Source organism: Cryptomeria japonica, chromosome 6 (genome assembly GCF_030272615.1).
Source record: "Cryptomeria japonica chromosome 6, Sugi_1.0, whole genome shotgun sequence".
NCBI classification, from domain to species: Eukaryota; Viridiplantae; Streptophyta; class Pinopsida; order Cupressales; family Cupressaceae; genus Cryptomeria; species Cryptomeria japonica.
This window is the reverse complement of record NC_081410.1, coordinates 22627790-22640902: the sequence shown is the minus strand read 5'-3', so window position 1 is coordinate 22640902 and position 13113 is coordinate 22627790. Positions and strand designations below refer to the sequence as shown.

At 35.6% G+C, this 13113-nt stretch overlaps 1 protein-coding gene across 2 annotated transcripts in view; it reads right to left on the bottom strand.

Annotated features, from left to right (window-relative positions):
- LOC131048087 (K(+) efflux antiporter 4) overlaps positions 1-11797 on the bottom strand; it is an 88180-nt gene extending 76383 nt beyond the window's left edge. Inside the window, exons 1-2 of one of the 2 annotated variants that reach the window (XM_059207102.1) lie at positions 11133-11797; positions 9022-9065 (exon numbers count right to left, since the gene is read on the bottom strand). In XM_059207102.1, coding sequence (XP_059063085.1) covers positions 9022-9065; positions 11133-11385 — 297 coding nt within the window. In that variant the 5' untranslated portion in view covers positions 11386-11797. The remainder of the gene's footprint in view (positions 1-9021; positions 9066-11132) is intronic. The other variant, XM_057981945.2, reaches the window with a different exon arrangement.
- Positions 11798-13113: the final 1316 nt, after the last annotated feature.

Below are 13113 nucleotides of genomic sequence, written 5' to 3'. Positions count from 1 at the left end.
GCCAATCGAATTTACCAAATCTGCTTGTTCCTTTATATTTCACCACAAACACACATGCATCAAGATCAAAGAAAAGACTAGGTGATGAATCAGATCAAGGCAATTTCAGTGCCGGTGAAGAAATACCAAATCGTATGGTACAATAGATGATGCCTTTATAAAATGTCTCCACCAAGGTATGAATTGCGAGAATGTGACTTGGCCAATTGGTGAGGAGGCACAATCCTACCAATCTGCTGAGAACACAAATACTGGCTATAGCTGCTGGTCAAGAGGCGATAGTGGAAACCACTGCCAATGTGGATCTCTTGACAGCTTCAAATATTCAGCTGTGCATTTGTCATGGTATGCATATGTAGATCTGAAAGTGTAGTTTCTTTCCCTTGATCTCAGCGCTCAGCATTGATTGAGATGACAGATTATACAACAAAATGGTGAACATAAGACAAATAGCAGCCAGTTCAAACAAAACTTATGATTCATAACATTTGTCAATTCAAGATAATGTACTCACTGTCATCTTCATTACATAGAACATTCAGCTATGAAATGTTGGTGCTATCCCAAATTTGGCCCACATGTCCAGCTAAAACCCACGCATCTCCAACAATCCTCATGCCATAGTATCAAGGATTATTGGCTTACAAATTGATATTAATCAATGCCACCGGCCCAAAAAGGCTCACAACGAGCACTTGAGTTAGCGTTGCTGCCAATCCTCAACCTTATATGCCCTCAACTTTATTGGAGTCTTGCACCTTTCATAGAACTTCAGCTGTTTTTGAATAAGGCCAGTGTGATAGTCTCGTGCTGAGATACGAATGGCTTGCAGGGGAATAATAAGTATCAAATGTCCCACAAATCCATAGAAGCAAACTCACACTACAAAATATGAGTTTTCCCACATCAAGGGCATTCTAAATAAAAAGCTCAGAAAATTTGTCGCTCTGATACCATATAAGAAAAGCTGATCAGAGACCAATGAAGCTGCAAATATTGCACAAAAACTAATTCGTGCTTCTCTTCTTCATTTGTTCAATACAAATTACATACATATATAGGAGTTATATTTCCTATATTATAGGAAGGTTCCTATAACAACTCCATTATTACGAGGTAATAAATAAACGAACTCCTATAATATATAAGTTGTTAAATCACTTAAAACAACTCATAATACAAATAAACATTTACTATAACATTAAGTTGTTTCTCAAATTAATATTTGTTACACAAAATTAAACATGTGAACACTAATAATACATTTTCCCAACACCAACAGTTACATAAATAAATAGCATCAGCCGAGCATTATTATCACTTCAGTAAAATTATGTACTAAAATTTATTCCCAAAACATTCAAACAGATCAAGTACGGATAACTCAGTAAATGGAGACTTGGTTGATTCAATCACCACATCAACAAATGAACTGCCATAAGAACAATGCATCAACATTCAGTAAGAACTTTGTATCTATTTTAACATGTGTGTGATTTCCATAGTTTTGATTTGCAAGTACAAAGTTGAGATTATCATTAATAAATTTCATAAGTAAAATAATAAAATTTAAAGCTAAGCAATTCGTGTAATTATGTGAAGATGAAAGAAATATAAATTGAAACTTTAGTTAGTCTAGTCAATTTAACTCTGTATAGGGAACTAATAAAAAATAATTCATAAATCAATACTTCACTGGGGAAGGTAGCAAGACTCCTGATATACGAGTGAATAGGTGTGCAATGATTGATCATGACCATTAATTATACTATATTATAATATTGTTTTTTTAATGAATGTCTGTTACATAACATGGTTTCCCTTTTTGAAATGTGTTGCCCTTGAAGAATCATTCAAAATCTTGCATTTTGATTGACGTCAAAACAAATTGCTAAAAGCTTGACCTTTTGACCTGAGGAGGAAGAGCTACAATTGCATACACGTTCTAGGTAAACCAACAGCTACATAAATGAATAGCATCAGCACAGCAGTATGATCACTTTAGGAAAATTTTGTACCACAATTTATTCCAAAGTTCAAACAGATCAAGTACAGGTAACTGAGTAAAGGGAGCCGTGATTGTCCTATTCACCACATCTAAAAATGAATTGCCAAAAGAACAATGCAAGAATGTTCAATAAGACCTTTGTATCTATGCAAACATGTGTGTGCATTTCATAACTTTGAATTGCTTGTACAAAGTTGAGGCTATCATTAACATATATCTTAAGTAAAATTGAAACCTAACGAAATCATTTAATTATGAGAAGATTAAGGAAATATAAGTTAAAACTTTGTTAGTCTAGTCTAACTCTGTATTTGGCACTAATAAAAATGATTCATATATCAAAACTTCACTGGGGAAGTTATAAAGATGCTTGAAATATGAGTGAATAGGTGTGCAATGATCAATAATGAGTCATGACCATTAATTATATATGAATCATTTTTATTAGTGCCAAATACAGAGTTAGACTAGACTAACAAAGTTTTAACTTATATTTCCTTAATCTTCTCATAATTACATGATTTCGTTAGGTTTCAATTTTACTTAAGATATATGTTAATGATAGTCTCAACTTTGAATTGCTTGTACAAATTTGAGACTATCATTAACATATATCTTAAGTAAAATTGAAACCTAACGAAATCATGTAATTATGAGAAGATTAAGGAAATATAAGTTAAAACTTTGTTAGTCTAGTCTAACTCTGTATTTGGCACTAATAAAAATGATTCATATATCAAAACTTCACTGGGGAAGTTATAAAGATGCCTGAAATATGAGTGAATAGGTGTGCAATGATCAATAATGAGTCATGACCATTAATTATACTATTATATTACTGTTATAATAATGAATGTCTGTTACATAACATATAACATGGCTTCCATTTTTTAAATGTGTTTCCCTTAAAGCATCATTCAAAACCTTGTCTTTTGATTGATATTGAAACAAATTGCTAAAAGCTTGACCTTTTGACCTATGGATGAAGAGCTAGAATTGCATACACATTCTTGAATTGAAAGGGAGGTCATAAATTTTGATAAGAACTTGGAAGCTGCAGGAGAGTAGGATTAATCCTGTATGGTCGACCATCCATTACAAAATTAACTATGTCATTGCAGGCTCGTAATTCTTAATCAATCAGCTCCAAAATGGTATAGACATTGCTTAATTAAGAGTATACATGTATGTTTGACATTTGATTACCTGATTTAATGAAGAGTATGCATGAATTCTTGACCTTTTGAAATTCATAGTTCCATATTGAATAATTAACTTATAATACTCACCTGAGCATGGAAACTTTCAACTAATTACCAAAAATTTGTTGATGCTTGGTTGTTAAAAATGATCAATTTCAGTTGTCAAACCAGCAAAATGTCAATCAGCTACCAGAATTAATAAGGATTAAAACTTTAAAAATGTTCCTTTTTGATACTTAGACAAAGCAATCAAAAAAAGAAATTGAAAAAGGTCAGTAATGTTCATAAGTAAGGGTAAAAAGAGAGAAAGAATGATAAAGAAGCTTAGCATGGTTGATAACTATAGACAAATCAGTCCATAGCCAAGCATCCCTTGATATTCCTTGTCTTTCCCACTGGTAACTTGGTTGTTCAACCAACTCAGCACCCCAATCTCCCACCCAATAAGAGGTGTAAATTGACCTGATTACCCTCCCAAATACAAAGTGAACATGACTCAAGGGCCCTTCCTAATACAGGGAGTAATGTGGCCCAAGGACAGGGAGTAATGTGGCCCAAGGACAGGGAGTAATGCGACCCAAAGATCATTCCCAGTAAGTGATGTATGTCAATCAGTGCTTGCAGATTGATCACAGTTGCTTTCCTGAAGGCTAGCCACAGGGCTCTTCCTGATAAGGAGCATAAATTGAATCTGAAATCCTTTGAACTAAAGGTGTGATCAGTAAGTTCCTAAAGGTTGACCAAACACCCGTTTCTCAATAGAGAATGTAACAGACTTAATTAAATAGAGAGAGAGAGAGAGAGAGAGAGAGAGAGAGAGAGAGAGAGAGAAATGCAGCAGATTCTAACAATATTTTCACCAAGAAAAGCAGATAAACTATAAGGCAGAAACTAAGATTTATTTTTCCATAGACCTAAGAGCATTAAATACCATCAGAACCAGTCTCTATACCTCTTTATGACACTAGAATTATCTTACTGATGTGAGCTGCTAAAGTTTTAAACTGTCAAATCACACTTCTGAAATCTTAACATCAATTGTTCATGTGAATAGGAATTGTTGGCACATAACCTTGAGAATCTTTTTGGTTCCTTGATGTCCCCTTTATAAAGGGACTATAAAAAATTGTATTGAACCCCTAGAAAAGTATTTCAATTGTTCTTGTTTAAAAAATTGCATTATTATTTCTAATATTTACTTTCAGCAATGGCTAACTAGTTGAATGGAGTCAATAGGTCATCCACTATGACATGAAAAATTTATTATTGTGACGGCATCATCAATAAATAATGATGACATAATTCAATAATGTGTTAGCCTTTAAACTTCCTTGATTTATTGATCCAGATTTTAGGAGCAGTTCAGTGTGCAGCACGTCAACAGTAATAACATCATAAAGCAGATAATCTCCAAAACAGTGTATTCACACACAAGGAAAGAACAATATTTGCAAAAATAACAAAGTCAGCAACTTTATAAATATGCGAGATATGCACAGTAATCTATGAGAAGAGAAGTGAAGCTATTGTTCTAAGTTTTACAGCATCCAGCAGTAGATCTGCATATGGGTGTCTACATAGAAGTAAAAGAGGCACCACTGGAACATGAAGTTTTTTGTCTTCCAATGGTCACTGAGAATCTCAGGTAGCACCTGTCAGAAAGAGTCCATGACTGCCAACTTGTCAGGTCCACAAAATTCCTTTGGCTCTTATTAGCCATTATGGCCACTCATCAGAGTTAGAACACACATGGCTGATCTGCCAGTGCAGATGGGTACTCATAGTTTAATCATGCTCTCCTGGAATTTGGCAATTCCTCCAGCCGTTCACAGCTTTTAGCCCTGGACTCTGTTCTCAGCCATTGTTTTTTAAGTCAGGATTCTAATACCATCTAGAGTCAAAAAGCATGGCCTCAAATGATGCCATGTAGGCATCTTCTGACCTCTGGAATGACCCGAACCTCATTGTTTAGCCATAAAATGATACAAGCTATGACTTTGGCATTTTTTCAGGCTTTCTCTAAATTTTCTCCTCATATGTTTAGCTCAAATAGAATTGTTGTAGGTAAGTGGACCAAATTTGAAGGTTAACATTCTGCAACTAGCTCTCAACTATACCATGACTACATAAGATGTCTGCGTCCTTGCCCAAGACATGAGGCTTCCATTACCAACAAGGTGATCAATGGAATAGAACACCAAATCATATGTCAAGCACTTTCATACCATGTTGATGAATGTCTCATTTTTATACACAATTGGCTGCCCATGTTGCCTGAAAGCAAGGTTGATTTCATACTCTAAAAAGATCACTCTCTAACTCAAACAGTTGTTGCATATCTAGTAGGACCATAGCTAAGTAGAGTCCACACTCTATCTCTTCAAGAACCTTTTGTTGTGCCCTAGTCCAAACAAACTTTGATTTGGCTCCTCTTTTACTTGCTTAATTCAAGGGCCATGCAGTGTGGGAGAGGCTCAACACAAGTCTCTAATAGAAATTGTCGACAACCAAGAATATTCAAACATTCATAAACATTCCTGAAGGTCCCTAGGGCAAGCCAATCTCCAATTACTTGAATCTTCTCTAGATCCGCATGCATTCCACTCCAATGACAACATAATCCACACATTTTCCCCAATTAACATATAGCTTTTTTCAAGATTAAGTGTTGAGAACTTGCCAAGCATGCATGTTTTGCTCCATTCATGTTCTCTTGCAAATGAGTATGTCAGCCAATAGACAATCACAAAGAACCATGTAAAGGATTAGGAAACATTGATCACCATTCTCATGAATGCTTAGGTGTGTTGGTTGACCCAATGAAATAATTAACCACTAAAATAATCCTTTCTTCCCCTTATATGCTAAGTTCCACTCATTTGCTTGCAAAATTGGCAATTCAATACCCTGCCTCAAGATCAATGTTGGAGAAGCATTTTGCACCTCAAAGTTGATACAAGATATTATCAATCTATAAGATGTTTGACTATCACTACAAATGATTGAACCTGCACGCATGCAAAAGCAAATGCACATTTTCCAATTGGAGCCTAAAGGGGTGTCATAGCTTGGACATTGGTTCTAAAGCAATGGTGGAAGGTGATTTTCTTCTTTAAGTGGGAAGGTAGTTCTTGTCGTGAAGCCCTGGTGCCCAAAATTCGATCCCACCAAAGAATCCTTTTTAGTGGTTTTGGTGTGGGTAAGGTTGCCTAATCTTCCTCTACAATTTTGGTTAATCCCTAGCCTAATTGCAATTGGAAATTCCTTGGAAATAGATTTGGCTCAAGGTTAGAGATCAAAATTGGAAGAAATAACTAGACTATGAGCATGTGGTTTTCATATACAAATATTGCTTTGTCAAAGGTCATATGGCAACAACTTGACCAAGGCAAAAGAATATGAAGGCCAAGCAAGGTTCTTGGTGGAAAGGAGTTGAATCTCATCAAGATATATTAGTTGATTCTATAACTCCTTCGGCAGTTTTAAATCCCACTTGCAAAGGCCTCTCCCTCAAAATTCTCTTCATCTCCTAATAAGTATGTTTCTTCTTCAAAGCTGGGCCTTGGGACCCCTTGGTCTCAATCTTCTTGGATGATGGGCCTCTTGCTCAAAATCCATGGGTGGTGGGCCACCTATCTATATTTGAGATAAGGATTCTTTTTATTTGTATGGTCAAGTGATCATAATGGTAGATCCTAGTAAGGAAACCTTAGTTTTGGTTTGTCCAAATGAATGGATAACAGTCACAAACAAGAAGTTGTATTCAAGGAAGAAAGCCACAAATCATACAAAACTAAGACCCCATAAGAAAAGTGGGTTAGTTACTAATAGCTGCCATGGATTCCCAAGTTCAGTCAAGGTTTTAGCTTGTAAGTATTTTCCAGCTTAGACATGGAATTGAAATGATCATCAGATATTTCAAACTAGTGCATGGACATATAGCCCTTTGGTTAGAACTTAGTTCTTGTTTTCCGTTTTATTTTTCAGATTAATTTGGTCAGCTTTGGAGTCTGTAAGAGTCCCGTTAGAATCCTCATTTTTACCAATTAAAAAAACATATTGTCAATCTAGGATCAAGCACTTGTTACTCATTAAAAATTTGTTCAATGCTTTGTAAGCAATATAGAGTTTCCACCCCCTTGTCTTTTTATCAGGTTAGCACAATCAAGGTCCCAAAAGGGACACGCATAGGCATACACAGCCCTTTTCAATCAGTTTCTCTACGCTTGATCTTAACTGTTAACATTCTTCAAAACACGGCATTGATACAAGTGCATTACCCAATAGTGAAGCAACACCCTCATGGATGTCTTAACGATGTTGATGTTGTCTTTCATCATCTAATCCATTGGTTTTAGCTGCACTGTCTAAATGTTTGCAAGAGTATTAGCAGTGACAATTTATTGTCCTCTTCAGGCTTAGCCGCAAGAAGAGAACTTTCCAGTATGACCAATCACTTTTCAGCACCGGTAGGATCAAAGAAATCTCAGTCTCAGTAGCTGTCTCTGGTATTCTATGGCATCAATATCAAACAGCAATGATAACACTCCAAAACCTTGACTTGCAGTCACTATGGGGCTTCCACATGTAGAGTTTCCCAAACAAGACATCTCCAACCTCTTAGAGTGCCACACTGCATGGTTCTACATCTTGGAAGGACTTAAACGTTTGCAAGAGGTAGCATTGCTAACTAAGACATATGTCCTTGCCTTGATTCAACCAACATAATGTGCATAGATAGGATAAGGTGTTGTTGGCAAATTCAACCTCTTGATAATGTTTGAAAAAATTAAATGATTCTGACTACCTCTGTTGGCAATAAAATGCAGAGTGGAAGAGGGCCCTTCCTCTTGAGCTCCTAGGGGGCATCTTATGTCATGGCAATAGTGAGACTGAGATTAGTATATATGATTTACTTCCCATTATCCAACATAGTTGGCCAATGGTGTCCATGTTAGACCTACTGCTAAAGTCTATGCCTCAACCAACAATGCTTGCCTAGTGCAACATTTTTTCCAATTGGCACTTGCTTTTGTGGAATTTGCATCACTTGCCATTTTTCTTTAGCACGTTCATATCCAAAAAGATCTTTCAAGGAGGATATGATGGTTTTGTTGATATGTAATTGCCTTGGAGATTCCAATGGACAATTCATCAACACAAATTAATTACATCTACTTGTAGCAAATAACAGTTTTCAATGCCCAATACCTTATAGAGGTAAAGGTAGTTTTTTAGGTCACATTGAGACAACAATTTGGTGGTGTATGAGAAACCCCTTGTTGAAAGCTTGTCAAAGAATCAATTTACCATCTACCCTATATATGGTTCAAATAGGTGTACATACCCTACCCCACTTTGGACTCAAACCTATGCCTCCTCTATGTAGGACTCTTATACCCAGTATATCTAATAAGATGATGGGTCTCCAAAAGATTTTCTTATTGAAGCCATAAGTGCTGTGTGCACAATTTTCTGAAGAACTTGACTAAACTCCTCCACAATCTAGATCCTATTCTTCTTAAGGACACAGTTGAAAAGGATCTCCTGTTCCTTGTTTATCTAACAACTAAGGTGATTTGAAATGACAAGGAAGCTAATATTAAATGTCACACATCTCAAAATCGTATTTCCCACAGTATATGGGACACAAATATATATAACAACATGCTCTGATACCATTTCTTCAGATTTTAGGTGCATTCTAGTGGAGCACATATTAAATGGCTAAATCTATATATTATCGCAGGAATAACATTAAAGCAGACAATGCAAAAAAATTTAAGAATTCTAGAGGTGAGACAAATTGACCTGTTGATCAGCCACACTGTTGTTAAAGTTGCTAACATCAGGTCCTGCCAAAAATTAAGACAACAGAAGTGACCAGCATCAGTCCAGTATATTCAGAAATTGTGTAAGACATTTTGAATAATTATTATGAAATCAAGATTTGCATATAATGTTTGCATGAATCCAATATTAAGTGTGTTCTTTTGCATGTAAATTTCCCTAGAATGATTAGAAAAATATAAATTGAGGTGCTGGGCAGACATTGTGCCAAATCTGCTAGAAAAAATCTTAATCTTCCATTAAATAGTCTGAATAGGAAAAAACCAAAAATAATCATTCCATCATAACAGATATATCCTCTCTAGTAAATGAAACTACCAATAAACAATCAGTAGAGACTTAGAGATATAAAATTCTCCCAGATAAATGAGAAAATCAATGTTGTGTGTTAGCCTTCTTCCATGGCAAGTGCCTGAAATGATTGAAAAGGTTCCTTATCACTGCAAAATAGTTAAGGCTTGACAGAGAAGCAATAGGAGCTGAGAAAGAAGGCTATGTAGATCCCTATAAAGTCAGATAAAATCCTTGACCATGAAGAGACTCCAACGGGATATGCTGCAGTCGCCAGAGGTAGGGGTGACGCAGGTATTACAAATAACTAGAAAAAGATTAGCCCCAGCCAAACTGGAGTGCTAAAAGTACTCCCGCAGAGAACACATTTACATTGTAAGAAAACACAATTCAAGGTTAAACAATAAACACACACACTCCTTGAGCACGAATCTCACAAAAAAAACAAGTTAGAAGAGGCGAACACTTCACTTAAGCAACTACTTCCACTGGAAAGTATGGGATTCCACTGACAGAGATCCTAGATCTTACAGCTACATTTCTCAAACCTCCCTTGTCTTGACCTACAGATATCGAGTTCAATGTTTCCTACTTTAAATTTGGACTTAAGGTACAGAGAAAAACTGGCTCAATCTCCCATGCGCAGCATGTTTTGGTTATATCCTTCAGCATTATTGTTTTGGGTACATGCAAAAGTTGCCTCAATAAGGTATAAACTTCAGCTTGCACTAATTGTGATTACTGATGGGAAGCAATGACTACAGATAAACATATGTTTCTGCAACCAACAATCCTATTTCTTCTTCCTCTACCTAGATTTTGAAATTTATAAACATAAATCTTAGATCTTCGAACAACATTCCTTAAAATCCCGCAGGGTTGACCACCTCAAATTTTAATGCTCCCTTGTTCGTTTAATTTCTTGGTAAGGAAAAATGGTGGTCAAACTACCAAATCTAGCTTGTTGCAGCTCTATGCTGCAGTTGCCAGAGCCTGGTTATCGCAAAAACCCCGGGTATCACACCTAATTGCAATAGGATAACCCCAACCAAAGTGGAGTGTTGAAAGTGTTCCTACAGAGAACGCAGCTGACTTTGTAGGAAAATATGATTAAAGGCGAAACATAAACACTACTTGAGCACCAAGCTCACAAAAATACAAGTCGGTAGACGCCAACATTCACTTAAGCAGTTACTTCCATTGGAAAGTTCCAACTGAATTATGGAATCCAACTAACACAGATCCGAGATCGTACAGCAACATTTCTCAAACTCCCATTGTCTTGACATACAGAGCTCAAGTTTGATGTTTCCTATTTTCCCTTTGAACTTAAGGTACAGAAACAAAGTTGCTCAATCTAGCATGCCCGACCTGTTTTGATTGTATCCTTCACCACTGTTGTTTTGGGTATACGCAAAACGAAGCACCATTCACCTTGCACTAATTGTAATTAATGTAAGGAGGAGATGACTATGGATAAACATATTTTGCTGCAACCAACAATTCTATTTCTTCTTTCTCCACCTAGACATCGAAATTTACAAAACATAAATCGTAGATCTTAGAGCAACATTCCTTGAAATCTCTTAAGATTGACCAGCGGAGCTCAAATTGTCACGCTTCTTTGTTTGCATGATTTCTTGGTACAGGAAAAATGGAATCACACTACTAAATCCAGCTTGTTGCAGCTCTATTCTTCCCTAGGATTGACTTCAACTTGCAATAATTAATATTAACGTACACGAGTAATGACAATCACTAGACAAAAAACCAGCACTCACCATCTGGCTGATCCTTGTCTGCAAACTCAATTTCAAGTGCCCTGTCAATAATATCTGCAAAGCTGTCCTCCTTTGAGCCAGGAACGCTGGATGAATTCTTTGCCACCAATTCATCTTGATTCGCCCTTACTCCGATGCTGCAGAAAATCCCAACAGCCAAAACCAGGTACAGAGTTCGATTCCCGTTCCTGATAAAAAATCCCATGCCCTCTTTCCCCTCCCCATTCCGGCTTCTGCCGACCTTCAGCGCCATTTAAATTATATTCTAGAACAAAAGAATCTGCGTGCTAATTATAGCTAATCGCCGAAAACCGATCTAAACCCAATGCAGAATAAAATCGCCGACGAGGCCACATTTTCGCGGTCTGAATCACAGGTGTATGTGTGTCTTAACAGACAACGTTACGCACGATGAACGGTGCAGTGCAGTTTCCTTTCCCTTCCAGATGTACCATGCTTAAATCTCGATTGGCAGTTCAGTAATTCAAAATTTATAGTTGTGGGTGCCTACACTCTATAGAAGATTCCGTCCACCCTATCTTTGCCACAGATTTTTAGCGCATGCATTCACTAAGGTACACCACAATATTTTTTTTCCACACAGACATTGAATTTTTAACCTACACCAATTTACATGCACATTGAATGTAGCAACGCATGATTTTTATAAACTGATCACATAAACTAATGATTTCCATTTATTTTCAGTAACATCATGTTTTACTAACATGCTGAATGCATAAACTAATGATTTCATATATATTCACTAACTAATATACTATAACTTACGCATTAAATATATAATTATCTAATTTATAGGTAATTGTTGAATATACATCTAATTTATAGGTGATTGTTGAATATTTATCTATAGGTAAAAGTTAAATATTATAGATATGTATTGAATATATATCTTATTTATAGGTAAACGTTGAATGAATGAATGAAAGATTTTAATGTCATTTACAAAAACAATAGTCATTTACATTCTATAAGAAAAACATTCTCGATTTATCTTCATGAAAAATTATTAATATTGACAAGAAAGTTAGGGTGTCTAATTAATTTTTTCTTCCTTAAATAAATGGTGCATGTTGTCAACCCATTTGTACTCAATAGGTATATCCTTATAAGTTGTGCATTCTATGATGAAGTGTCATTTCGTTCCTACCATTCTTTAGGGTAAGGTCTCCTGGAGATTTTTTAGTGGGTTTTGCTGAGATTTTTTAGGAATATTTTAAAGATCACCCCAACTGAAATATGCGGTAGTCAAATGTAGGGGTTGCTTCTTTTTGTAGCTTTTTTTTAATTATTCATGGGACCTTACCTTTATTACAAAATATGTACTCATCTTCAATGTTTTGGATAACACTTTGTGTGGATCATCAAGATGAAAATGAGGATGTCCTAATTTTTCCTCAACTTAATTCAAATGATTGAATCCAAATTAAAAATGTTTTGATAACACTTTGTGATTGACCATCAAGATGAAAATGAAGATGTCCTAATTTTTCTCAACTTCAATCAAATAATTGAATCCAAATTAAAATCTTTCTTTGTCTCCATTCTCATAAAAAATTATAAATGATCTGAAATATAGTTTAAAGAACTCCAATTATATCTACTAATAACATGCAACCAATCAAATTATAAATATGTATATATGTCACTAACTGTATGGCAGGGGTTTTAGGTGTATATTTACAGTGTATATATCCTGGGGCTTAGTTGGTCCAAAGTGATTGTCAGTAGGTAGTTGTGGCTTGTTGCGTCGTCACATGGGTTGTCACGGACAAGAATTATGCCAAGCTTAATTTATTTTCTCCCATTAATTTATTTCTAGAAAACTAAGTAATACAAGTTAAATTATATTTTATTCCCTTTCGAGATAAGAAATTGTCGCTTATCAACTAACGCTCGTCTTTACTTGTTTGTATTTTTTTTTGGCCAAATGGCATTACCTCATGCAATTATATATTTT